Source organism: Orcinus orca, chromosome 1 (genome assembly GCF_937001465.1).
Source record: "Orcinus orca chromosome 1, mOrcOrc1.1, whole genome shotgun sequence".
Taxonomy (NCBI): domain Eukaryota; kingdom Metazoa; phylum Chordata; class Mammalia; order Artiodactyla; family Delphinidae; genus Orcinus; species Orcinus orca.
The window spans coordinates 204737524-204765441 of NC_064559.1; the positions used below are offsets into that span (position 1 = coordinate 204737524).

The window sequence follows — 27918 nt, forward strand, 5'->3', positions numbered from 1 at the left end:
TAGGAGATTTGAGATCCAGTAGAAGATGCCAATGGATTTGGCAATAATAAAAACAGGTTTGGTTCAGCCACTACCATCTGATAACTGTTTCTCAAGGGCCCCTCAGGCCCACAGCAAACCCAGTGGGGCAACAGTTGTTTTACTGACCAAATAAACATACCAATTCTACAGGTAAAGTTGTCAGACTATGTACCCAGTAACACACCTTCTGAGGTTTTCGCAGTTTCTCATTCGTGATTTGGGCTATAAAACGAGGCTAAGGAGCTACTGGAGAACATCACTGGGGTCAACCAATAAAAATTTGAGTTGTGTTGTCCTAGCTTCTTAGTTCTTCCCAGGGGACTTTACAGTGTAGGTGTCAAAAACTAAATTTGATCATTCTGTATTCTGCCAGGAAAGGAGGCTTCAACGTTCCAGTGACTTTCTGCTGCTGTGAATACAATTTCGGAAGAAAGGAGAAAAAAAAACAGTAACGTCAGTCTATCCAATGGTTAAACCCTCAGATTAAAGCAAGGCATGCTCACTGATGGCTGAGTGTAACTCCGTGCGCCTGTCTTGTTTCCTGGCACGGCGACCTGCCATCGTGATGGCCAACCCCCAGACGCTAACACCACACACCATCCCTGCTTTCCCACTAGATCTGGCTCCAAATCCATAAGCATATCCCAGCCTGGATCCACAGCCCTCGGTGCTGCAGTAGAGCTCCAGCCTGAGAACACGACTGACCGACTGACTGTAGGAGCCACTGCTTCCGTGTTTCCAAACCACAAGCAGCCAGAGCTGGGTGAAGGATTTTTTAATTTGGTTTGGTTTTCCAACCAAGACATTCTCAAAGTTCAATGTTCTTTGAAGTGGAAGCATTTAATTTTCGAACAAACAATTGGAAGCACAGGACCAGAGAAAACGCAGAATCGAGGACGAAGGTCAGGATACGCAAAAATAAGGAGCAGGGAGGTAGCTGAGTTCAGGAATGTCCAGGGAGTCTTGGCATGGGAGCTCACACCAGCTGGCCAGGCACTCTCTTTCCAGGGTGTCTCAAGGGGAAATCACCCATCGATCCTAGGACACACTGGTTCTAGGACCAATCCCTTACCTCAGAACAGCCTCTGCCTCACATTCCTGCTTGCGCTTTAATGTTTAAATTATTAAATGCATTAATGTATTTACATTATTCAAGTCTTATGTGCATTTTTCTAAGATAATTTATGTATAAGAGTTTGAATGTCCATGACTGTTAATGTCTACAACCCTTCCTGTTCATTATTGATTCTGGAAGAAAAAAAAAAAAGTCCGAGTTTTAATGCCTTATTTTTAATGTATTAAGAGTCTGAATAAGTGCATTCTCTTTCTTCTGTGATTTCATGCTTTAAGTAGTGCATTTATTAAACTGACACAGTAGGAACTGTGGCGAAGCCTGGCACGGCCCCACGCTGCGGGAGCCGCCAGCGGGAGAGGCGCGCCTGCTCCTCTGCCACCAGCGCTCGGCACTCTTCCCACCTCCGCGAGGCCGGGAGGGCGGCCGAATTTCGAATTTCGGGCGTGCAAGGAGATTTCTCTTCCACCTTTTTAAAGCTCTTGCCCAGGTCCTCTCTCCTTGGTAAGTGGGTTTCCAATTAAGGTTTTTCTGCTCATCGGAAGCCCTCCTCTGGTGTGCTCCAGCTGATATCCAAACAGAGCTCACGGTCAGCACACAATTTTCAAGAACAATCAAAATACCTAGCTTAGCATGGCAAAAACAGCCAACAAAACAACTACTTTTAAAGGGGGATCTCAAAATGCAAACATCTCAAACAAACGACACCTCCATTTAGGCAGAAAAACAACTTTCTTTTGAAATCCAGTTTCCCCAGCGTAACAGCCCTCTTTCAACTATAGACAATAGAGCGACAGTGACACCCAATGGCCTACAAGTTCATCCCAACTGAGCATTCCCCCGGCTCTCCCCGAGGTGGGTCTCAGGCCCAGAGTTCCTGTGCCAACATGGAAGCTAGAAGGAAGTATCAGCTACTCATCAAGAAGCTGAAGTGCTAATGGATAAATTTCTTGCCACTACATGGAACACACACACAGTATGTAATCATGCACGTGTGTACAAACAGCACATCAGAGCACACGTCAGTACTGTCTTTCCGGCGGGTGACGTGAGAACGTGCGTACATGCACACACACAGATGCACAATACGTGGACTCAGCCACACTGTACAAATCAACTTGGAGTGGGAGAAAAGATGCCAGACGTAGTTCACTGCCATTTCAGAATCTGACTCTGCCATTTCAAATGTCACATAGATATATACACACACACACATACACAACAAACTTATAATATGTATACGCTATATGGGTTTTTAATATACTTTCTCCTTTTTTTTTTTCCTGTTTCCTTTCTTTTTCTTCTTCTTTTCTTTTTTGGCTACTCATTACCATTCTTTAACTGTTACAATTTATATCAGCATATAATGTTAAATAATTACAGGGAGCCGAGCACACTCTAGTGAGGATATAAACGCGCTGTGGGAATCTACAGATTTAAACAAATAACACTCACAGCAGGGGGTGAGCGGATGAATTAGCATTAATATCTTGCCTGGGAGATCCCAGTGCACTGGTACTGCTTAAATACAGATCTTTTCTGTAACAGTCAGTATGACAGCTCCCAGCAACACGGCCCCTTTCCCTTTCCCAGTCAATATAGCAGCCAGTGAAAACAGAAACGTCCCTATAGCAATCAATATAGCAGCCAGCTAAAATAAACCCTTCCCTTTTAAGGGCTATATAATAGTCAGCTAAACGGAAGAATTGGCACCCCTGCTGGATAGCTCAGCAGAGAAGCCAAGGAATGAACAGGCTACAAGCACTAAACGATCCTTCTGCTCCTCCAAAAGGCCCTGCCCAGGAAGGGAGAAGACATCCATAGGTAGGCAACCCAGAGGGAGCCTGTGGAGAGACACTTGGCAGGCTGCTCCTGGTCCCAAGGAGTAAATGTGCAGGGCACCCCTAATTGAGGTTTAATTAATACGGCCAGAAACTCTAGAATCCTTGTTCAAACTGTCAGCTGGAACGAGGGAACATCTCTCTCCAGTGGGGAGTGAGAGTATCTTGATTTGAACCCCGCTTTGCCCCCGCCCTGCTCCCACCCTAGCCCCAGAAGGGAAGAGTATTAAGTTAACAGCCTGTGGTTTTCTATTTTCCTGCAGCAGGAATAGTGGTTGTGTCAGAAACAGACATTGAGCCAAGTGGGTGAAAACACAGCATTCTATGTTGAAAGCTGCCCTGCAGATTAACAGAACTCATGTTTAAAACTCACAGCCATCAAATTTATTAAATACTGTAATGATATCATATTTTCCCCCATTCACAGCATAGAAAATACTCTCCTTCCTTAGAGACATATAGGAAAGAAGTTTTCCTGCAACAGAATTCAGAGGATGGCTCACTCTGAAGGCCCAACTAGACCAAAGGCCTTTAAAAAAAGAAAAAGAAAAACAACAAGGAACATTTAAGAGAGGCTCCTGTGCATCTGAAGTAATTGTTCTTTTTCATTATAACTAGCTACTTCTAAAATTAGTTCAGTAAGATTTATGAATTTGATAAATGTGGAATATGACCACTGACACCAGTGCAGGTTTCCCACAAATACTCCTGAAGTTAATGCTGGGATTTGGTTATGCTCCAAAGCAGATGAACATCAGGGACCCACCCCACCTTCATTAAAATTCCACAATCTGTCTGCCATCCTTTTGAGTAAACCCACAGAGGGTCCCTGTTTCCCTGGCCAGGTGTTTATCACCCAATGATGTTCATGTCATCAATCAGGTGACTCAGTCAAGTGCCACAGTGTCAGAAACTGCAGGAAGAAAGATCCGACAAGTCCTAGTTTGAGAGCTCAAGTCCTTAAAAATTTAGATCCTGACACCCCACCTCAGCCGTGAGAATGCTCTCTTTTACTTCAGGAATTCCAGGTAAATGCCATCTTAGGAGAGAAAAAGGTTAATAAGATCAAGGCCCTCTCCTGGCAATCAACATTCTGTGTAGGAACCCTATAGGCCGTCCTAGAAAAGCCTAGCAAGCTTAGTCACACTGTGATCCTGGTACCCATTCAAGGGAGGAAATGGATACGTGGGGAGACCCACGATTTTGCAAAATGCAGTATCACAAAAAGTGAGTTCCTGTTACGATTTGACATGGCATTAGCTTCTAGAGCTGAAGCCAGTGAGTACTTTATAAAATTCAATGTACGTGGATGTTTCCATTTCTAAACCACACACAGAAACTGGGGGGGCGTAGACTCTCAATCTGATGGCAGTAAACCTGGAGAGAACTCATCACGATGTTAGCAGAGACTCCACTTCAACTACAGATGCCATCACGATCATCATCAAAGCAGTGGGCGGAGTGTGGGGGGTGTGCAGGGGAGAAAGAGGGAGAAAGAGAGACAAATGAAAGGGAAAATAATTATGAACGGGAAGGAGAAAAGAGAGACATGAAAGAAAAGATCACAGATAACAGAAGAGGTAACAAAATAAAAACAGAAAGACGAAAACCTTACTTTGGCATTTACAGTTTAAAGGTTTCAGGGCATTTTATGAAATGACAGTTGCAATAAAACAAACAGAATGGTGAGTCATCTGGTTTCCAACTTCTGAGTCAAAAGGGGCTGTTTCTAGACAAACTACAAAGCAGCACTGCTGCCTGCACACTTAACGATGCCTATCACAGCTACAGAACAGGATGTGGAGAGAGAGAACGGGGAGGTGGGAGTGAGCACTGTCTTTGCTGGTCTCAGTGTCCCTGTGAATAAAGACTGTCAAGATTTAAACCATAATAATGGAAAGGCTATAAAGGTCTCAGCCATAATGTTTCCTCTGATGTTCCCTTTCATAAAATGCCCGCTTTATGTTGCCTACGTGGCAATGGTACACTAAACATCTGCGTACCAGTGGGAATGCTGCACCCTAAGTTCCCAGCGGGCAGCAACTGGGCACTCCAGCCCCTTGGCTCACCATCACCATCTACATAAGTGAGCGCGCGCGGGCATGCACGCACGCACGCACGCACGCAGAGACACACACACACGCCACAAGCATGTGCTGAGTGCCTACTTCCTGCTAGGAGCTGAGGGATAAGGATGTGTGCCCACTGCATACAGGGTTCAGCAAGGGGCCTAGGTGCGAAATACCCAGGAAACAAACAAACAAAAAATGTATTCTGCTTGGAAATGTGGCCATACGGCACAGGGACTCCTTTGCCACTTTAGCACCTAGCAGCCCTACACAAGAGTTTGGCAGCCTAACAGTGAGACGTAACTTTTCCCCGTCCTGTGCCAGAGCAAAGTGGATAAGCTGGAATACAAATCAGATAAACGCTCAAAAAGGGGGCTGAACTGGGCACCCACAAAGACTTGCCTTTACTTGGACTTGGCAGACGAAACTATACAGAAAACCGCTGGTTTCAAGAGAATCTTATCTGTAGCCTGTCACCTAACCATTCTAGGCACCAGGGAGCCGCAAAGAAAACAGAAACAAAACCTCTCCCCGTTAATACTGTGTAGACATGACAAAGAGGCAGGAACTAAGAAAGGACAAGGTGGACGTGAAAACCACATGTAGGGATAAAATGAAGTTGAAATCTGTACATCAGGGAGACCGTGTGATGCAATTAGGGAAGCCAAGGTACAAAGTTAGGAAAGGACCAATCTGGTCAAGCCCAGGGGCAGATGCAGAATGATAACTCGAGTTTGCTGGGTAGGCAGCCAGTGCCAACCACAAACCATCACTGGGCTGTTTTCCCTGTTGATCTATAATTGGCGAGTCTGTGATAGAGCTACCAATTATCGTTAGACCCCCTGTATTTAGTTCACAGACAAAGGGAAGCAGGAGAGACCAGTTAGTAATGAGTAAGTAATGGCCACTAAAATACATCGTATTTTACTGAGCTGCTTTGGCAGGAAAAGCCATTCAGAAAATAAAAAGTGAAAGAATAAAATAAGCTAGAGAAACTCAATTTTCTTCTTCCTTCCTCCCAAAGCCACAGTTAGGATAAAATGAGGTTTGTGCGGGTTAATCCTTATGAGGTAAGAAAAAAATGATTAAATACATTAAAAAAATCAATTGTACATTAAACCAAATCCAGGAACTGCAAAAACAAACGCTGCAGCGTTCCTCCAACCGGTATTAGCTCTGCCGGTCTGGTCAGCAGGGGATACCCCACCAGCCGGAGCCCGCTGAGGTAAATGGAAGCTGAGCAGAGAGGAAGGGAGAAAAATGGAGCAGGGAGGGGCTGGGGAGGGGTGCGGAACCACAGACCTGGATTTCACTGGAATAAAGTTATTCCTAGACAGTACAAAGGAAGAAATAAAGTGTCTTATATAAATGGGGCTCTGGAGACCAGGCTGAATTCTTCAAAAATCCAATAGAAATAACAATAATGATAATCATCATCGTTTGATAAACAGAAGTTATAAACCACTTTGCTGTCAAATGATCTGCCACTATTTCTAGTTATTTCTTCTGTTCATTAGCAGATTCTATTAAGCACCATTTTTCAGAGAGACGACAGAGAGCAAGCTGGAGAGGTGAGGTTAGGAGGCGTGCCTTTGTCTCTGAGGAAAGCCACTCTCGGAGCCGGGATGGAAGCTCCCACCCTTCCCCAGCATGCCGGGGTCCTCAGGGTCCTCGGATGAAAGCCTGCAAGAAGGCAGAGCCTGGGAGCACTGGTCACCAGCTCCTCCCACGGTGGAGTCAGGACTGAGAAGTCTCAGCTAGTCCTAGATAAACCTCACAGGGCTGAAACGTCGCGGCCAATTTGCTTCTCCGTGTGTACTGCAAAACTCCGGTTCTGCCTGCAACCAGCCCTCCTCCTTTCTGTCCCCTGCTTCAGCCACACAACTGGAAGAAGACCTGAGAGTCAGGGCCACGGTGAAATATGCGCTTCTGGGATGGGGGTAGTCATTCGTTCACTTCAGCAAGGCACAAGCTGGCCATATGCATCTTGGGCCCCAAAGGCTAAAAGGATTGGCAAATCCAGAGTTTCCTCCTTAATGTGCTTATGAAATGAGTCATTTAGAATTGAAGAGAAACCTCCATAAGCCCGGCTTGGGAGTGGGGGTGGGGAAGGTTAAGGCACATGCTGACAGGAAGGACAGATGATCAACCACATGACAGTGGTGTTCCCAACAGAATAAAGGCCCGTGTCCACAGGGGAAAATTTCAAAACATCCAAACAGTATTAGAGTGGGTTATCAATGGCAACAAGTAAGATGTGACAAGATTTTACTCTCCTGAAGACATTCTCCTATCTTCAAAGCAAGTGACTTTTGCCGCCTTAATTCTGACAGTGAAGGATCTGTGGATGTTGATGGGGACAGAGATAAAGGATTTATCTGAGGGGGCAGAGAAAGCAGAGACGGAAGATCCTGAACACTGTGGTTTCTTATGTGGAGTCAAAAGCGGAGCGCTCAATTGTGGACCCTTCCCTCTGCCAGCAGGAGAGGGAACGATAAGCGGCTGCTGCCCCCTAGAAGCTACCAGGGACACAGCACCTTGCTCCACAGACAGAGATGAAAGATCCTATTATCTCGCCTCCATCCCGTAGCCTGTCATTAGTGAGGTACATGGGTGCAGAAACCTCCTCCAAGCACGAGGAGGCCCACATCACCTCTGATAAATTAATAGGTGCCTTTTCAACAGCAAAGATGCATACAAAAGACTCCAACCAGCCAGTGCGCATGAAGGCAGAGGCTTCAGAGGAAGCACAGGCTCACCAGGCAGCACCTGAACAAGCCAAAGCCCTCTCCCAGACTTCTGTGCTCTGCGAGGCGGGCACGCTGCCCCTGCCTGCCCTCCCACCCTGCTCAAGTCTGATGGAGAGAAGAGCTCAGCAGTGCGGGCGTTAGGGTTTATACATCCCAGCCCTGCCGCTGACTAGCTGTGGGAACCTGACTGCCCTGGGCTTGTTTCCTCACTGTAAACTGAGGAAGAGTGATCCTCGCCGGTTTGCTGGGATGAAACAAGATAACAAAAATAAGGAAACCAGCACGGAGGCCAGCACATTATATGGCAGAAGTCCTCCTGACCTATGTGATCAGAGCTAGCAATTGGTCAGTTAACTGAAAAATCAGTTAAAGCAGGGAATCATTAAAAACGGGGTCTTATCTACATACCTTAAACGTTTCACATTAACTTAAAACCTATAAACAAACCTGCGGTCATTTGCTAATCTTTTGATGTAGAGCCAAGACCTTCTCTTTGAGTGTGGGACCCACACGCCGGAGTTCCCAGACGTCTTTCTTGCATAAACTTCACCCGTAACACACCCTTCACAATTTCTAAAGCAAAGCGAGCCCTTAAAAGACATTAGCAAAGCAAACTGAAGTACAGAATACTTCTAGATTGTTAGGATCTTCCCCACTCACACCTAAAAAGACAGCAATCTTTTTAGCAGTTTGCATTTACCAAAACATTCAGCTTAGTTTTCACAGAACCCTCTTTTTACATTTATGTTTACAACATTTATAGATCACTCTGCTCACATTATATTTCACCTGTTTATAGCATATTTAACAAAATTGCCTAATTCGCTAACAAATCAACTGGCCCACGGGTTCAAGATAAGCTGACGTCCTCCTGGTCTGCAGAAGGGGTGTGGGTGTGGATGTGACCAGCCAGGAGCTGCCCAGTCAAGAGCACCCGGCACCATGACAGTGAAGCAGTTTCTAATGAAAGCTCTTGACACTTTCTCAAAAATATGTATTTATTGGTGCTGCCACTTCATTTCACAAGAGATCTGATATGAGTCAAAGAAAAGGATACAGCAAACAGAAGGTATGAGGAAAGGGAAAAAAAACGATGTTTAATGAATGCTGTTTACTCTCCCACTTCTCCATCAAAACCCATTTTCAGCAAACTGTGGAAAAACTAAACCATGTATATACGTATGATCAACTTGTGTGCCTGATTCTATCAGCAGCTCCTCCCCTCCAAGCTGGAGAAGGCAGCCCTGCCCCTGAAGATGCTCTTGCCATGGCCTGACTGGACCACAGTGGACACACAGAGAAAGGCCTCTTGGTGCTACCCCAGGGCACCACTCCGCAGACTCTTGTGAGCACAAGCAGGAGACCGGGGCCACCAGGGCCACCAAAGGCAAGAGGCCACAAAAGCGGCAGCACATCTTCTCCCTGACAGGGGCAATCTAGCCCCATCCAGGGGGGCCAGGAGACGGCTCCTGTCGGCCTCGGTGTCAGGGAGCACCCCACGCAGATTTACTACAAGCATCACTCAGCGTCGGCCCCATCTCTAGACTGTGCAGACAAACTCATAATGGCAGAGAGAAGATTTGTGGAGCAACAGGCATAAATCTTGGTTATAACTACAAACCATAAAAGAAAGGAGAACTGGGAGGGAAGGAGGGAGGGCCGCAATCACGTCCTTCTCCAAAGCACCACTTTATCTTCCCGCAGCTTCTCAGCGTAGAGTGGGGTTAACTACAAGAGGGGACTTTTCAAACCCAAATTGGTCTGCATGGTTTGACAATGGGCTAAAATATTTTAAATTGAAATTACCCTCAAAAGCAGAGGGCATACGGCTGCCCTAAGTATGACATTCAGTGCTTCACAAACTGGGGGCTCGTAAGGGATTTGCTGAGTTTGCCACATGGAATACCCACCTTTAGGTCACACTTTAAAAGCAGCTTTTGAGTAAAAATTCTTTCAAATAAGATAATGACTGATTTAAAACAACAGAAAACATTTTCAGAAGGTCACCCTGCCCAAATAAGAGCTCTATACATCCCATGCCCAGCCAACGCCTGGGTAGAACTCTGAGACTGTGTCTCCAGGACGAAAGGAAGAAAACGAAACCTCTTCTCAAAGAGGCTGGTGACAAGATGAAAAACCCAACTCCCCTGATCACTGTGGCTCTGAAAAAAGGCACTTGAGCGCTCAGCTCCCTGGTTCCCACTCCAGAATGAGGACACTGTTCAGTTATCCAATAGTCAGGGCCTCTGATTACAGAAACTACAGCAAGTATAAAGTATTACCACAAAAGCCAGAAACCCAAAACATAAACAAAGCTGAATAACAATCTCAAATTCCATTTCTCTAATTATTACTCCTAAGAGTTCAGATTCATCTAATAATTATTTGTAAAAGGACACCTTAAAACTGAAAAAACCACCTCTTCATTTACCTGAAGGAGGAAAGAACTGAAAGGCCACAGCCTCATCTACTCAACAAACCTTCTCAGTCTGTAATAGGAAGGACAGAGTAGGAAGAGGCAGTAATTTCAAAATCAGTAAGTAGCCTAGAGACTACAGAGAAGCCACCCAGAGACGGAATGAGGCTTTTCTCAAGTTCATCCATTTCAGCATTTAGTTCTCTCCAGTTTCCTCCCCCCATCTGCAGGACAGGCGGGAATCTCAGGCACCCTCCCGACAAGGGGTGCCAATGTTAAAAGAGCAGCGTTTTCCACAGGTGATGAGAGGAGAGTGGGGAAGGAGGAAAGCCAACATTTCCTCCTACCTAGGTGCCCAGGCCTCCAGCCCACAGCAGCATCCCAACGGAGGAGCACCACAAGCCCCACCCTCTGGCTGCTGACACTCGATTTAGCTTCCAAGTTTCTCACAGCAGCCATGAGGGGTGCCTCCTGCCTTTGGTACCATAAGTACCAAATCTGCAGATGATTCACTTTTTACAAATAAATAAATAGAGCATATTTAGGATTATCCCTATAATATCACCCCCAGTCACTGCTTCTAGGCAGACCCTGAGTGGGAAACAAGAGGTGGAGATTACAGTTCACTTCAGCAAACCTAACTCTGCTATACCCACAGAAATCAACCACTACAGACCCTTTAAATAATAATGCTTAATACTTTAGATTTGCCATATTTATTTATTCTTCCTGGAAAAATGACAATTTCCTGAAATCTCTAAGTGGCTAGTTTTATTATCCCTGTGCTTGTAAAACACTTTCATGAATACACTATTAAAATCAATTTTATTTCCCCACCAAGTGCTTTGAATTTTGTAAAATAAATGTATGTGTGTTACATGTTCTGGATATACACATACACACATATGTACATGAGTATATACACAAAGAAATGCATTGAGCGTGGGAATGTCATTCTTCAGAAATGTTTTGGTGGGGAAAAACATAAGAATCACCTATCCACAGTGAGCCCACCAACAAGTATACCCAAGTATCAATACTTGAACCACAAAAGATACAAATATAGGGGAGACTGTGCCAGAAGTACGTGTGAGAGGTCTCCAGGAGACAGGCAACCAGCCACGGCTCTCTTAAAGAGAAGCTCACAAACTAGCTCCCTGACTTCATCAAGATATTAACGGCCTTTTGATTACCAGCCTCTGGTTAACTGACTTAAAAACCAAAGAGGAAACCTTCGGTGTTCCAGGCATAAGGTGGATGAGCTCCCCAGAAGGGTGGAGATCAAACACGTGATGCAGAACCGCCCCCTCCCCCCTCAAGGTTCTGTCTTAGCCTCAGGGAGAAACCTGAGGATACATGATACTTCCGTACTTCAGATATGTGAAACCTAAAAAATTTAAAAAAAAAAAACGGGGCTTCCAGTGGCGCAGTGGTTGAGAGTCCGCCTGCCGATGCATGGTACACAGGTTCGTGCCCCGGTCTGGGAAGATCCCACATGCCGCGAAGCGGCTGGGCCCGTAAGCCATGGCCACTGAGCCTGAGCGTCCGGAGCCTGTGCTCTGCAACGGGAGAGGTCACAACAGTGAGAGGCCCGCGTACCGCAAAAAAAAAAAAAAAAAAAAAAAAATGGTACTCAGGGGAGGGTGGGGGGAATGGGTGAAAATGGTCAAAAGGAACAAACTTCCAGTTATAGAATACATAAGCCATGGGAACTCAATGTTTAAAAAAAAAAGAATTCAGCATACTAAAAATATTAATCCTAGGGAACGTGATAAAGTAGAATTACCATCATCATTTATAAAGGTACATTAATTGTAGTTTGGGATTATTTTGGTAGAGGGATGCTGGGAAAAGGATAGAAACAAAAAACAAAAACCAAAACCTATACCTACAGGTTAGAGGAAGAGAAGATTCATCCATTAGAAAGAAGTTGGTGTCAAAGAGCAAAACGCTGAAATTCTAGTTTAGCCCAAATCCATAAGTGTTGTATAAAGTAGGTAAGCAACAGTATTGCTGAATATTGAGGAGCTTGTTGTACTGAAACAAGGGAGCATATTTATTGCTGCTTCAAATACCCTAAACTCACATGACTAGAAGGACTCTCAAGACATTACTTAACCCGTTTCTGTATCCAAGCAAGAGAGGAACCGAGTTACTCCACGCAGACAACTGTCCACCCATTCTTACAGATCTATTGACTAGGCAGGACTTGATCCTGGCGGAACAGTGCAGGGACCGACCCAGAACCTCTGTGACAGCCCGAGCACATGCCCACACAGGTGATGAGAAATCATGGGTCTGTGGGAAACTGACAGAAGGTTCTGAACATGTCTGGGAGAAGCTAGAGGTCAGTACTCTGGAGCTTGCCCTGGGAGGCAAAGTTCAGAGAACAAAGTATAAAGAAAAAGTAATCAGCCGTTTTAACTCTGGCAAAGAGTTTTGTCATTTAACAATCAGAGAATTTCAACTGGGAGTTTACAGAATTTATCAAAATGAGTCTGTTTACCAATCACCAGCCCTGAGGACATCATGACATTATAGAGCAATTATCCCACTAATGTGGCCAGAGTTGCTGGGTTGGTTCTTTTGAGAGCGGAGGAGGATTGAAGGGGTAAGAGAAGGTACGTGCAGTGTCCCTATGCGGCTGGAATCAAGACCAGGGGATGGCTATGAACACAAATGTGTCAGTTAGAGACCACAAGACCATACTTATCAACTCAAAATCACAAGCCAGTTTTTATAGCCCAGAGAGGACAGATATGAAAATCAGGCCCTCCTTCCCTAGCAAATAGAGCAAAACAATGATGCAGACACCCAAATACATCCACCGAACAATGAAACTTGCACTGTACTGACTAGTCAATAGAGCCTCTTTTGTTGTAACTCACTTTTTTAATAAAGGGAAAAATTCTTCCAAAGTGCTCATCTAGTTCTGAAAACAAAGAACAAGATTATTTGCCTTCAGCATCCCATGCTTAGCCTTTTTAGTGTAGAGAACAGGCAGCTTCCATTAAGGAATTTTGTGGAAAATATGCACCCCACCCAGTTAAAAACAAAACCAAAAATAACTGAGCATGGTGCTCCCTCAACATTGGACTATCCTATTCCTCCAGACCTGGCTTCAAGTTTCACAAAAACCATCCCTAAGCACCCCCTACCCCCAGAGAACTCTTCCTTCTCTGAATAATGAGGGCTCTCTTATACTCCCAGCCAGGCAATTCTGCACCAAATTATATACAATTTTGTACTGTTTGCTAAAATTATATACAGCCTTGTGCTGTTTGCTAATTGTTTTGCATGTAACAAATGCATTTTCTTCCCCAAATGAAATATATAAATTACTTGGGAAGAAGGCTTAGCTTTATTCTTCAATTGTCTGTTCCTGAGCACCCAGGAGACAGCTAACACACACGGCCTGAGGAATCTCCCCTGGGAAGGTGTGACTTGGGCTGAATGCCTCAGGGCTTTCTGCGGGTGGGCGCTCCCATCCCATCACTTCTCTGGCACCCTATGACTCTCTCCAGCCTGCTGCCGGTTCACAGCAGCTCATCCTCTACCCCCGACCTACTACACAAGCCGTCACTAGCCCTCGGAGGCTTCTCTGCCTGGCACCCTCCCACTGCCACTCCCAAGAGGCAGAAGTAGCTCACACAAGACCATACAGCTCGGCTGGTGCCCTCATTTAATCAGGCTGCTGCAAACGGCTGACCAAAAGCAATAAGGGCATGACTGAGAGACTGTGGGAGTTTAATATAAAAAAATTAATAAAAAAAAAGAGGGGAAGAAGAAAGGGTCTACCTTTTAATAGGGCCCTAATTACACAACTCATAGGATCAACCCAAATGAGATGGGAGTTTATTTCAGGGTTTTTTTTTAATTATTGTTTTTATATATATATATAAATTGCTGCTATGTGTTTTCTTTCCTCTGAGCAATTATGCAGCAAGTACGTAAAGAGGGGAAAAAATATTAATTAAATATAAGGTAATTGTAGAGCTGGCCTTGAGAGAATGAGTCTGAACTCTGGACGATCGCAGGCTACTAGGGTTTGAAGACTGCTCGGGGCCTCCCAGAAAAGAAAGAAATAAAAATACAACCAACCAACAAGCAGATGCAGAGTACAGCAGGAAAAGACCAGTGCACAGAAACACTAGCAGAGCCAAGGGGCTGCAGGGCTCCAAGTACCCAGAAATCAGTGAGGCTGCCGATTGCCCAGGGCTCATTGCTTGAAAGAATGCCCAGAAGTTTATACAATCACGCCCCAAAAGATGGTCCAGCCACTCTTCTGGTGATCAGTAGTTAAATCCGTAGATTAAAATGTAAAAAGAGGGCTTCCCTGGTGGCGCAGTGGTTGAGAGTCCACCTGCCGATGCAGGGGACACGGGTTCGTGCCCTGGTCCGGGAAGATCCCACATGCCGCGGAGCGGCTGGGCCCGTGAGCCATGGCCACTGAGCCTGCGCGTCTGGAGCCTGTGCTCCGCAACGGGAGAGGCCACAACAGTGAGAAGCCCGCGTACAGAAAAAAAAAAATAGTATAAGCAGATAATGTTGGAAATGAGTATCACAAACCAAATTACTGACCAGGCAAAAATGGAACTCTCTCCCTTACCTGTTCTTCAAAGGCCACCTGAAGTGCCCTCACCCTGAGAAGCAGAATGGCTATTTCAGACAATCAAGCAGCTACTTGGTCAGGCCCAGCAACCTCGCTCCAGCTCAGCCTCCAAAGGTTTCAGGCATCCCACTAATTACCACTGATTCAAACAAGTAAAATGGTGCATCACCACACCTGGGGCAGCTGCTTTCCATTCCAGAAAAGACCAGGCTTTACTAAGGGGAGATCTCGCTAATCCCTGAGTGCCAGAAGAGGAATCAGAAGTTAGAGATCACTTGCGGGCTGTCTCCACAGAGCACCTACTCCTAAAGCGGCACTACTGATGCAAAACTATAGGAGCATAAGGTTTCTTGAAACTCAGTATTTTAATTATTAGAAAATTATACTATATATCATGGCTTCTTACCAGCGGCTCTCGAGGTGCCACATTTTCACTTCCTGGATTAGAGCTTGGCTGCAAAGAAAAATAAAAACAAAAGTAAGATCGCAGTGCCACCCAATGGACATCAAAAAAACCTAAGGTGTGCCATTCTCGAGCAACACACACAAACAACTACTTCTCATATTTCTCACCAGTTTTCCATACCGCAGAGTGTTCTGTGGTGGGTTACCTGTAAGAAGCAGCCCGAAGAAGAGCCTGAATTTGCCAGTGAACACGAAGAGACTGTTTCTGGGTTTACTGTCACGGCACCTCAAGAAGGCTGCATTTAGCTTAGGAGGGCTCTGGCAGCTGAGCAGCAGGGGCTGGGGACCATCACAAAATCCGCAGCAATAGGAGAAGTCCACAAAAGCCTTTAAGTGAAAGCCAAACTTCCCTTTTGCCGTGTCTCCCCCGCCACTGACCAGCGAGAGCAGAGCAAAAGTGGAGAACCAGATTCAGCCACAAGGGGGCCCCAGTTGGCCACGCTCAGCATTTTCTCTGGGCACCTATTTGGAGCCAAGGAAGCAGCAAACTATGGACACTGGTTCCTATTTATCACCTGTCACTGAGGATACCAATCCCCAGTAGTAAAGAAAGCCGAGTTTAAATCCGTTTTGTAAATAAGCTAGTGACAAGCTGACAGATAAGCAGAGCAACCCACAGCCAGGCAGCATGTGGCCCACTCGCCTGGCCCTAGTCTGTTTCCTTCTCTGGATCTCTCCCCTCACCCTCACACTTACCTTCAACCCTTGGCTGATCTGGCCAAAATTCAGAGAAAGGGAGAGAGAGAGACAGAGACAGACAGACTGGGAGGAAATCTACAAATCTCCAAAAGAAGGAAACAAGCAGCCTGAGAGAGTTATGATTAGTTTACCGTTACTGATGTTCAAACCAATTTCCAATTATCTACAGATAATATCCAGACAAATGAGCTAATCTGTGGGTCTCAGGAGCCAGCCTCCAAACTCCTCCCAGCTAGTCAGATGGCAAGTGCCGAGCCTCCTGGGAAAAAGGATAGAAGGTGGAAGAGAAGAAAGTCCAGTCCACAGAGGGTCCCCAAAGATTTCCTCATGCCCAATAGCTACCACACAGCGGGCACAGGGCCCAGTGACAAGGACTCTGCTCAAAGGACTCTATCTCCTCATTCAAGGTCCTGTCTCAAGAGCCCCTTCTTCTGCCAGGACAAGAAGGTCAGCCAGCATGAAACTAACTAGAAAGTCTCAGAGAACCTGAGCATGCTTTCCCTTCCTCCCTCCCCCACTGTCCCTCCCTCCTAAGGCTCCAAGCATCAGTAAGCTCATGCGTTCAGATCTCTAGCCCAGACACCTCTGAGTTCTACACCCAACTGCCTTCCTGCCTCCTCTTGGACTTAACAAAATCCCATAACAGATTCATAATCCTCTCCCTCCGCCATATTTGTACGCTTCCACTGTTCCCTGTCTGGGTGAATGTCACAACCTTCCACCAAAATACGCAAACTAGAATCCAAAAGGCCATCCCTGACAGCTCTTCCCCTCACTTGCCAGAGCAAGTCCTGCCAATACGCCTTCCTAAATATCCATGGAATCAATCATCCACTTCTCTCCATTTCTTCTGTCATCACTTAGGTCCAAGCTTCCAAAATCTCCTGCCTGGACCACTGCAATAGCCTTCTAATCAGCTCACGCACATCCACGCTGGCTCTCTTCTAATTCATTTTCCACACAGCAAACAGACTATCGCTTCAAAACGATAATCTGATCTCATCCACCCGCCCCAGTAAACATCAAAAACGCTAATACAGAAAAGCCCTCCCAGCTTGGCCACGCGTCTCCTCTGACTACATATTAGGTCTGCGTGGCACCACGAACCCCAGCTCTGCGCAGAACAGACATACTGGCCTTTGCTTCCTCTGTCAGTGGGACTTTACGCCAGGTATTCCCTCCCTTCCCTCTGACAATCTGATTCATCCTTCAAATTTCAGTTAAGTCACTTCTTTGGGGAAGCATTCCTTCTCTGACAGCCATGACACGATCAAATCTCCCTAATATACACTCACACCGTATACCTCTCCTTCAAGGGCTGGGCAGAACTGCAACTTTAAGTGTGTGATATTCCGATTGATGTTTGTGTCCCTCGCCAGACTATAAACTCCACATGGGCAGAAACTGTCTGTGTTTGCTCATCACTGTATCCCTGGGGCCTAGGACAGTATCAGGCACAGATTAGGCCTTCCATAGATATTTGCTGAATGAATGAATGGTCAATAAAGAGCAGAACAGATTTGGTTTGAATGGGTTATATAAAGTTCATTACCTTCCTGAGGGCTTCCTTCACTCCATTTGGTAAATACTAAGTGCTAACATTTATTTAGCTCCTTCTTCATTTCATTCTCATAATAAATGTATGAAATTATTGCTGATGAGGAAACTGAGGCAAGGGAGGTTAAATAACTTGCCCATGATGACTCAGGTAGTAACTGGTACTAACATGATTTGAGCCCTTCTACTTAATCAAAATAATCGAGTTTTGTTTAGACTACATTTTATTAAGCAACAACCTTAATACTACCCCATAAATAATAATGTAGGTTATTTGACTAGATGAAACAAACTAACACAAACAGCTTTAATATTTAGGAAGCCTGATTCTGATTTAAACCAAAACTTTCTTCCTGAGATACAACTAATCACTGAGGCATTATCTCCAAGGAACTTCCCTTAAAATTAGTTCATCCCCTGAATAGCTAATGTTTGCCAGAGGAAAAACTTTAAGCAATATACAGTACCAAGTAAGTCTCTTTCATCGTATACCCTTCTGTACCTTTCTAAACTGTGAGCCATGTAAATATATTATGCTTTAAAAAATTAAACACTAAAAAAATTTAAAAGGAAGCTTCCCTTTCATCCCAACAGCCTCCTCTTCCTTGGGGACACAGCACTGATGCTGGCTCCTTATATATTCTTCCAGGGATATTCAAGGCGTATAAGAAGCACACATGTGTGTGCATATCCCCACCAAGGAATTTAAACAGCAACACTCTCCAAATTCTTCAAACCTCAGCTTCACAGAGCCTTCTGGGGTCTCAGCACACCAAAGCCCAACCTCCAAACTCAATCTCGGAGGCTGCTTAGAAAGGAACAAGCATTTCCACACCCGTATTCCAACTCACGGTACTGTCCGAGGTCGGTTAGACCTTACTAGTGAACTCAGTGGACTTCTCGCCAATCTGGGAATTGCCCAATATGATTACATTCTAGATGATTCGCCAGCTCGCGTTGAAATACCTGTAATCTAAAATGGACCATCCCGATCTCCTGTCTGTGTCCTTTAGAAAACTATTTCTTCATGACCAAGACAGCCTTCATTCCTCTTTACTGCTCTGCAGTACTGATATCCTTGATAATACCATCTGAAATTCTTCATTATATAACTAGTTTATTATCTGTCTATCCTTTAAGTTCCTTGAAGGCAGGCACTTTACCACCTTAGTGAAGGCAGATCTTTAGCACTTAGAATGTCACTTGTACTCAATAAGTATGGGCTTAATTAATTTTTTTAATTAAAAAAATTAAACCAAAGGAACCACTTTATATACATAAGCCAAAATGAAGCAAGCAAAGGACCATAGCAGTGTCTTTCCCTGGAACATTTCACCTACAACAAACCACAAATCTGGCCACTCTCAAAGCAATGTCACGACCCAACGGTTCTCAACCCTGGGGCATAATCACCCCAACAAGGGCATTTAAAAATGTGTAGAGGTGTTTCTGGCTGTCACAGTGACCAGGGAGCAGGGAGTCCCATCAGCATTTAGAGGGCAGAGGCTTAGGAGGCTAAATGTCCTGCAATGGACACCATGAAGAACTATTCCATGCAAACACCAACAGGACCCCTGGGAGAATCCTGACCACTCCGCTTCCTCATGAGGAGGAGGAAGACAGACTCCCATCTTTTACATGATGCTGCTTCAAAAGAGGGCAAAGGGGGCTTCCCTGGTGGCGCAGTGGTTGAGAGTCCGCCTGCCGATGCGGGGGGCGCGGGTTCGTGCCGCGGTCCGGGAAGATCCCACATGCCGCGGAGCGGCTGGGCCCGTGAGCCATGGCCGCTGAGCCTGCACGTCCGGAGCCTGTGCTCCGCAACGGGAGAGGCCACAACAGTGAGAGGCCCGAGTACCGCAAAAAAAAAAAAAAGAGGGCAAAGGTCTGAGCGGGCAACTGCTTGTCAGAAGCTGAACTAAGCTCACACAGGTCCATGAGTCTCATCAGGCCAGCTTTTGTGAAAGTCCAATACTTCTCAAACACCTGCCCCTACATTGACCCCCTTCTAAGTGGTCAAGTCTATTTTCCAGCCTGAAACAAATCCCTACAAATTAAATTCCAACTTAATCCTGAAAACTCTTGACAGGGTGGTTTATGGTTTTAAAAATAATAATAGTAATAGTAAGGTTTAGAAATCACCAGCTGAGGATCCGCAGTCAGGATCCTCAGAGGCTGGAATGCAGAGAGCAGGCAGGGAGAAAAAGCATCAGAATGCTTTAAAAAATAAACAGGCAAACAAAAAAAGGCCACAGTGGCAGAGAGAGAAATGTGTCAGTTTGGTAGAGACAAAAGGCACTCTCACTCCTGCTGTCCAAGCACTGACCTTCCCCAGCCACGTGCTGACCTTGATGCACAGCAAAGGTCAACTGCACACACAGCTCAGATCTGAGCAACCAGAAAAACACTCAGTTCTAGGAGCGCTCATCCTATACCTGTCAGCGACTGTGTAGCTCTGGGTATGTCCTAGGCAAGATATGGCCTATAGTTCTTTGCCGGGAAGAATAAGATTCAATTCAACAAATGTTGTTGGAGAGGCACTGGTATAGTAGCAAGTGCATGACCTTTGGCATTAATAACTGAGGGGCTGTGGGTATACTGGTCAACCTCTCTGAACCACAGTTCCTCATCCACAGGAATAATGGGAATAATACCAACACCCCACATTCAGGATGAGATGAGGATCATGAAAGTTATATCATTCTTCTGCTCAAAATGAACCAATAGAGTCTGCCCTATGATGAAGTAATAGGGACCAGGTTTACCCTCCCACTGTAAACAACTAGAAAACTAAACAAAATAAATGACACCACTGTTTGTAGACACTGGACAGCAGGCAATACAGGACTTTGATTCCTGACAGAACAGAAACAAATTATAGGAGTCCTAAGACCACCCTGGCTTCTGACAGATTTCTGCACATTTCAGACCAAGGACCCAGGGTGGGGGCAGTGGTGGGAGGGGGGAATCCCAGCAGATCACAGCAACAGATTGAGGAAACAGACTGGAGTTCAGGGAGGCTAAGTCAGCTGAAAGGTGCAGGACAGAGTTCCAGAGAGGAGGGAGCTTTGCAGAAAGGGAGCTCCAGAAATCTGCACAGAGGTTTCCTTAAGTCTGTACTGAATATTAAAATGTGTACATGCATAGAATGACACTCCACGAGACTGAAAAAAGACTGATGAAGAAGCTGCAAGCTGAACAGTTCCCAGAACCCTCATAGGTCTCACAAGTCCCAAGCACCAGAGTGGAGCATTCTCCCTGCTCGATCAGGGCATTCAGTAGAGACCTGGAAGGGCCACATCTTGGTGGGGGGCGGGGGGGGGGGGTGTCAGATCACCCCTAGGATAAAAACGACCCTAGATCAGGACTTGAAAGAATCAGAATGAACCAAAAGTAACTTAATCACCCACCAGAACAAAACTCAACACTCTTTCAAGTAAGATCGCAATCCAGACCCTCAATGATGTAAAATTCACAGCACCCAGCACCTAATCAAAAATCTCAACATGTGTCAAGAAGCAGGAAACTGTGACCTATAATAATAAGAAAAATTAGAATAATTAGCAAACAAGAGCATTAAGACAGCGTCATAACTTTATTCAAGAATTTAACTCATTTAAAAAATACAAATATCAAATCATGTTGTACATCTGATATTAACATAATGTGGTATGTCGAGTAAACCTCAATAAATAAAAAAGAATTTAAAGGAAAACATGATCATAGTAAGGAGAGAAATGTGAGGTATAAAAAGAAAATAGAACTTCCAGAGATGAAAAAACATGTCTGAAATAAAAATTTCACTGAATGGTAATGACAATAGGTTAGATACTGCAGGAAAAAAAAGTGCACTTGAAAACATAGAAACTGAGCAAAATGAAGGACAGAGAGGGGGAAAGAAGACCAAAAAAAGAAAAATATTTGAAGAAATAATGGCTGAAAAATTTCCAAGTTTGATGAAAACTACAAACTCACAAAGAAGCTCAACACACTCCAAGCAGAACAAACACAAAAGTGACTAAGGTGCACCATAATCACGTGCTCAAAGTTCATGAAAAGGGGAAAATCCTTTAAGTAGCCAGAAAAAAATTAATCAAAATTAAGAATGACTTCAGACTTCTGAACAGCAACTGTGCAAGCCAAAAAAAATACAATGGAACAGTATCTTCAGCTCTTCCTTGGCCTGCCTACAGAGGTGGCAGCCACCACGGCCGCCCTCAAACCCCTCGTGAAGCTCAAGATTGTCAAAAAGACCAAGAAGTTCAACCCACACCAGTCAGACCGATATGTCAAAATTAAGCGGAACTGGCAGAAATCCAGAGGCACTGTGCGCAGGAAATTCAAGGGCCAGATCCTGATGCCCAACATTGGTTATGGGAGCAACAGGAAAACAAAGCTCATGCTGCCCAGTGGCTTCCGGAAGTTCCTGGTCCACAACTTCAAGGAGCTTGAAGGGCTGCTGATGTGAAACAAATCTTACTGTGCTGAGATTACTCCAAGAACTCAAAGCCACTGCGGAAAGAGCAGCCCCGCTGGCCATCAGAGTCGCCAATCCCAATGCCAGGCTGCACAGCAAAGAAAATGAATAGACAGGTCATGTGCACATTGTGTTTGTGTTGGAAAAAACAATAACAAAAACATAAAAACTCAGCCATCTGAGATTTTAAAAAAAATAGTATCTTTAAAATGCCCACAGAGGGTGGGGGGGAAGGTGGGGAGATACAACATGACTGTCAACCTAGAATTCTATATCCAATGAAAATATCTTTCAAAAATGAATACAAATTAAAGATTTTTTCAAAAGGAAAAAAAAAGCTAGAATTTGCCAACAGTATACTTGTACCACAAGAAATGTTAAAATGCTCCAATTATAAGGCAGAGATTGTCAGACTGGGTGGGGAGAAAATGCAAGATGGAGCTATAGGGCATCCCTGGTGGCACAGTGGTTGAGAGTCCGCCTGCCAATGCAGGGGACACGGGTTTGTGCCCCAGTCTGGGAGGATCCCACATGCCGCAGAGCAACTAGGCCTGTGAGCCATGGCCGCTGAGCCTGCGCGTCCAGAGCCTGTGCTCCACAACGGGAGAGGCCACAACAGTGAGAGGCCCGCATACCACAAAAAAAAAAAAAAAGACCTAAATGGAGACATATATCATTTTACGGAATTAGAGGATCAATACTGTTAAGATGTCAATTCTCCCCGAAACTGATCTATAGATTCCACACAATCCCAGTAAAAATCCCAGCAAGCTTTTTTGTAAGAACTGATAAACTGATTCTAAAATTTATATAGAGATGCAATGGACCAAAGCTAGAACAATTCTGAAAAAGAATAAGGTCAGAACACTTTACACTACCTGATTTCAAGATTTACTATAAAGCTACAGCATTCAAGATAGTACGATTGACCCTTGAACAACACAGTGGTTACGGGGGCTGACCCTCCGCACAGTCAAAAATCCACATGTAACTTTACAGTTAGCCCTCCATATCTATGGATTCAACCAACCATGAATTGTGTAGTACTGTAATATGTATTTGTTGAAAAAGAAATCCAAGTATAAGTGGACCCAGGCAGTTCAAACTCCTGTTGTTCAAGAGTCAACTGTATTTCCTTCACATTAGGAGAAACATAGATAAATGGAACAGAAGAGAGTCCAGAAATTAACCTACTATATACAATTTTTTTTATTTTTGACAAAGATGGCAAGATAATTCAATGGAGAAAGGGTAATCTGTTCAACAAATGATGCTGGAACAACTGATATCCATATGGGGAAAAAAAAAATTAACCTCAGCCTTTACCAATAAGCACATGAAAAGAGCTGCTTAATGTTATTTGTCAACACAGAAATGCGAATTAAAAGCACAGTGAAATACCACTACATACTCACTAGAATGGCTAAAATTAAAACAGACAGACAATACCAAGGGTTCATATGGATGTGGCGCAACTGGAATGCTCATACACTGCTGGTGGAATGAAAAATAGTACAACTTTGCAAAACACGTAAGCAATTTATTATAGAACTAAACATACACTTAGCATGTGACCCAGTAAATACACTCATAGGTATTTACCAAGAAAAATGAAAACATATGTATTCACAAACACACTTGAATATTTATAGTAGCCCCAAACTAGAACCAATCATGTGGGGGAAAGACTCTAATGTGACTGCCATGATCCCCACTTCCTGGTATTCATGCCCTTGTGTTGTCCCCTTGAGTGTGGGCAGAACTATGACTTGCTTCTGGCCAACAGAGTACAGTAACAGTGACAGAATGCATGTAATTACATGCATGTGGTTACAATATCTAAGACTGTAATGTCCACTTGCCTTTGAGGAAACAAGTGGCCATCCTGGGAAGACCCATGTGGCAAGAAACTGAGGGCAGGTCCTGGGTGACAGCCAGTCACAAAGAGAGGTCCTCAGCCTGAAGTCCATAAGGAACTAAATGCTGTCAATAACCACATGAGCTAGGAAGCAGATCCTTCCCCAGTCAGGACTCCGATGAGATCACAGCCCAGGCAGACACCTTGACTGCTGCCTTGTGAGACTCAGCTGAACTGTGTCCTGACTCCTGACCCACAGAAACTGTGAGACAATAAACATGTACTGCGTTAAGCTGCTAAATTTATAATAACACTGTTATGCAATAGGTAATTAATATAATCCAGATCCATCAAGTGGTGAACAGATCAACAAACTGTGGTATAGCTATACAATGGAATACTACCCACTAATAAAAAGTAATGAATTACTGAGACATACAATATAAATTTCACAAACATTATTATGAGCAAAAGTGAGACACAAAAGAATATTTACATTATGAATACATTCGTATGTAATCCTAGGAGAGACAAATATAATCTATAGTGATAAAAAGCAGTTCAGATTTCCTGAGGCCAAAGGCTAGGATTTACTGGGAAGCAAGGTAAGGGAACATTCAGCAATATGGGAATTGTTTTGATGCTGATTGTGGTGGTGGTTACACAGGTATATACATTTGTCAAAACTGACCACAACACATCTATTGGAATTCCACAGTAAAGTTTTTGGCCACAAAGACTTGGTCACTCAAAAAGCTATTAATCTATGGATTTTAAGTTAGGATAGGGGCAGCTTTGGGGGATTGGCTAGTAATGGGAGGGACGCCAAGGAGTCTTCTGAGATCCCAGTAACGCTTGATTTCTTGATCTGAGTACTGCTTACACAAGTGTGTGCTCACTCCGTGAAAATTCACCAAGCTGGACACATAATTGGTGTACTTTCTGGGTGTATGTTAAACAGCAGTAAAAAGTTTTAAAAAAATTTTAAAGGCTAGGGAGTCGTTCTAAATTAAAGCATACTAAAGAGACAAATCAATGCACTCCCTATTTCTTCATTGGATCCTGATTGTTTTTTTAAATTGGAGAATTTTGAATGTGGTATTAGTAAATAATATTTCATCAATACCAAACTTCTTGTGTGATAATGGTATTATGGTTATGTAGGAGAATAACCTTACTCTTACGAGAGACAAGATGAAGTATTCTAGGATGAAATATCATGATGTCTGTAACTTACTATCAAATCCTTCAAAAATATACATAAAGAGACTGAGATAAAGCTAATTCAGCAAAATGTAAACAGTGTATATTGGTGAAGTTTTCATGGGAGTTTTACAGGAGTTCTCTGTATTATTCTTTCAACTTTCCTATAAGTTGGAAACTTTTCAAAATAAAGAGTGAGGGGAAAAATGTCTTGTTTGAACTAGTTATTCAAGAGTTCAATAATCTTCCAAAACTGCATACAGAAACTTGGAGAAGGAAACCAACATTCACTGAGCACTTAATATGCACCACACACTCTTAACATCTGTGGCTTCAGTCAACCCTCAAATGGGATTATTATTACTCCCATTTTACAGAGAAGAAAACTGAGGTTCAGAGAGGTAGAGTGACAAGTCCAATAGTAAGTGAGTGCCGGAGTTCAAAGCAAAGTCTGTCAGGATACAAGGCCATGCTCTTCCACTCCGTAACATCTTTGCTGTACTCTTCTCCCTTCCCTGCCTCTGTGTTTTCTCAGTCCAAAATTTATTATATCCAGTGAACCTGAACAGATTAGAAATCTATGTTCCGTAATAATTCTCAATATTCAACAACCATTAAACAATCAGATTGAACCATGCTTCTGCCCTTCACTAAAGACAGAAAAACTGATGGGAAAGTACAAAAATAGGGATGACATTTCCCGTTCCTATGGGCCATAACATGTACAGACTAGAAGGGACTTTGATAAGAGATTAGCCATACAAAACCGAGTAATGTGGAATAAACAGGATAAGCAATAAATGCAATTCCAACAGACTGTTTTGAAGACAGCCTAAAAAGACTATACCATTATGAAAAAGAAAGTATATCGCTGAAATCTAAAAGGCACAAAGGATAGCTAGGATAAACACCAGCATTCAGCGTATTCCTTTAAATTTCAAGGAAATTACTTCCGAGCAAATAAAAAACCAACCTTAGTGGACTGGTGGTCAACATATGAAATTTCATATCCCAAAAAATGTTTTAATAGGGATTGAGAAAAGGCTTAGATGATTTGTAAGTGAAACTCCAGAGTTTACTGAATGGAATAATAATGGGTAACACACTGTGTCAGGCACTGTTCTAAAATAAGTTAATTCATTTAATCCTCAGAGCAATGCTATGAGATAGGCACTAGTATTATTCCTATTTTACAGATGGGGAAACTAAGACCAGAGAAGTTAACTAACTTGTCCAAGATCACACAGCTGGTAAGTAGTGGGGCTAGGATCCTAGCCAGTGGGGATGGCTCCAGAGTCCATACTTTTAACCATTGCTCTACACTGCCTTTCAAAGAAAGAAATTGTTGGTTATTTACCCTTAATCTTTCAAAATGAGAGATTGATGCCACACGGCCAACTAACAAACTTTCTATGAGAGACAGAATACTGCCTCAGTCCCAAAGGTGTGATGCGTTCTTCTCAGACACAAACCAGGTTTGGAGGAAATACCCAAACAGTTCATTCTTTCAGTTACACACTGCTTTACTGGAGAAATGGGAAACCCACGGATCAGGACTAGAAAATGAAATGAGAAGCAACTGCTAAAGTGAGTTGGTTTACTTTAAATGTGTGCATTTGGGGCTTCTCTGGGGGTGCAGTGGATAAGAATCTGCCTGCCAATGCAGGGGACCAAGGTTTGATCCCTGGCCCGGGAAGATCCCCCATGCCGCGAAGCAACTAAGCCCATGCGCCACAATACTGAGCCCGCGCTCTAGAGCCCGTGAGTCACAACTACTGAAGCCCGCGTGCCTCGAGCCTGTGCTCGGCAAGAAGAGAAGCCACCGCAATGAGAAGCCCGCGCACCGCAACCAAGAGTAGCCCCCGCTCGCCGCACTACAGAAAGACTGCGCGCAGCAGCGAAGACCCAACACAGCCAAAAATAAAACTTTAAAAAAAATTTTTTTTTATGTGTGCATTTGCAGCTTATTGTCAGTGACAGAATTTGGCGTAAAGCATTCAAGTTTTTTCCCAAGCTGCCAGCATTTTCTGATGCAATCCCATCTCTATCAGCTTTGGAAAGGAGGGCAAAGCAGCAGCAGAGTTGAAAACCAAACAAGTGCTGGCCCAGCCCCCTTAAGGAACCTAGATCCCTTGCACGTGTACAGAGAGGACAATTTCCAGAACCAAAGGAATCCTTGGGCACTACAAAGGCTCCGAGTGGCAGAATTTTTAGTAACCTTCACAGCACAGGCAAATTACATGCGCTGGCATCCTTTAATCCCAGCCTATGGGCATTCCTAACATGTAACAGCTCAGAGGAACCTAGATTCTAAGAAGCCTCAGCATTTCAGCAAGCTAAGCGGGTTAAGGCAGGAAAGGAGGGCCCACCCCACCACCAGGACACTCTCCACACTCCAGAATTTCCGACAGTGAGAAGACCAGAATCAGCCCTAGATATTTCTCACGTTTTACAATCTGGACATCTCTCTGAATCATTCACTCTGCTAACGGAAGCTGGTCTGGGGAACTCACAACTCCTCTATGTGCAATTCCTGTAACAGAATGATCATGAAGAATAAAAGAGTAATAAGAAACACTAAGCCATATTCTTCCAAGGAAGGAACTGAAATACCAGGAGGCCGCTGAGAAGTCCACAGGTGTTTCAAGCAGGTGAGAGATGAGTGATGAGGTCCAGGTTGAAACCAGTTTCTTCCTCCTCTGTCTAATCCTAACGAAACTTAAACATGTAGGGCTAACTAGTGGACTCACACGCAGCCGGGTTCAAACCCAGGCTTAATCAGGCAACTGATTTGCGGCGCGTTACAGACCCTGCAAAATGGCGGTTAATAGCCCGTACTTCATAAAGGTTGTAATGAGCATTAAACGAGATAATAAGCGTA

General features: G+C 44.2%; 2 protein-coding genes across 5 annotated transcripts in view; one reads left to right on the top strand and one right to left on the bottom strand.

Annotated features, from left to right (window-relative positions):
* PEX14 (peroxisomal biogenesis factor 14) overlaps positions 1 to 27918 on the bottom strand; it is a 140442-nt gene that overhangs the window by 111582 nt on the left and 942 nt on the right. For 2 of the 4 annotated variants that reach the window (XM_033432919.2, XM_004272381.4), the window contains exon 2: positions 15188 to 15235. The exons of the other annotated variants lie outside the window; for them this stretch is intronic. In XM_033432919.2, coding sequence (XP_033288810.1) covers positions 15188 to 15235 — 48 coding nt within the window. The remainder of the gene's footprint in view (positions 1 to 15187; positions 15236 to 27918) is intronic. 4 annotated transcript variants of the gene reach the window in all.
* LOC105748126 (60S ribosomal protein L32-like) lies at positions 21653 to 22145 on the top strand. Its single transcript, XM_049716378.1, is given in 2 exon segments — positions 21653 to 21993; positions 21995 to 22145. Coding segments are annotated over 2 exon segments (435 nt in total). The 3' UTR covers positions 22089 to 22145.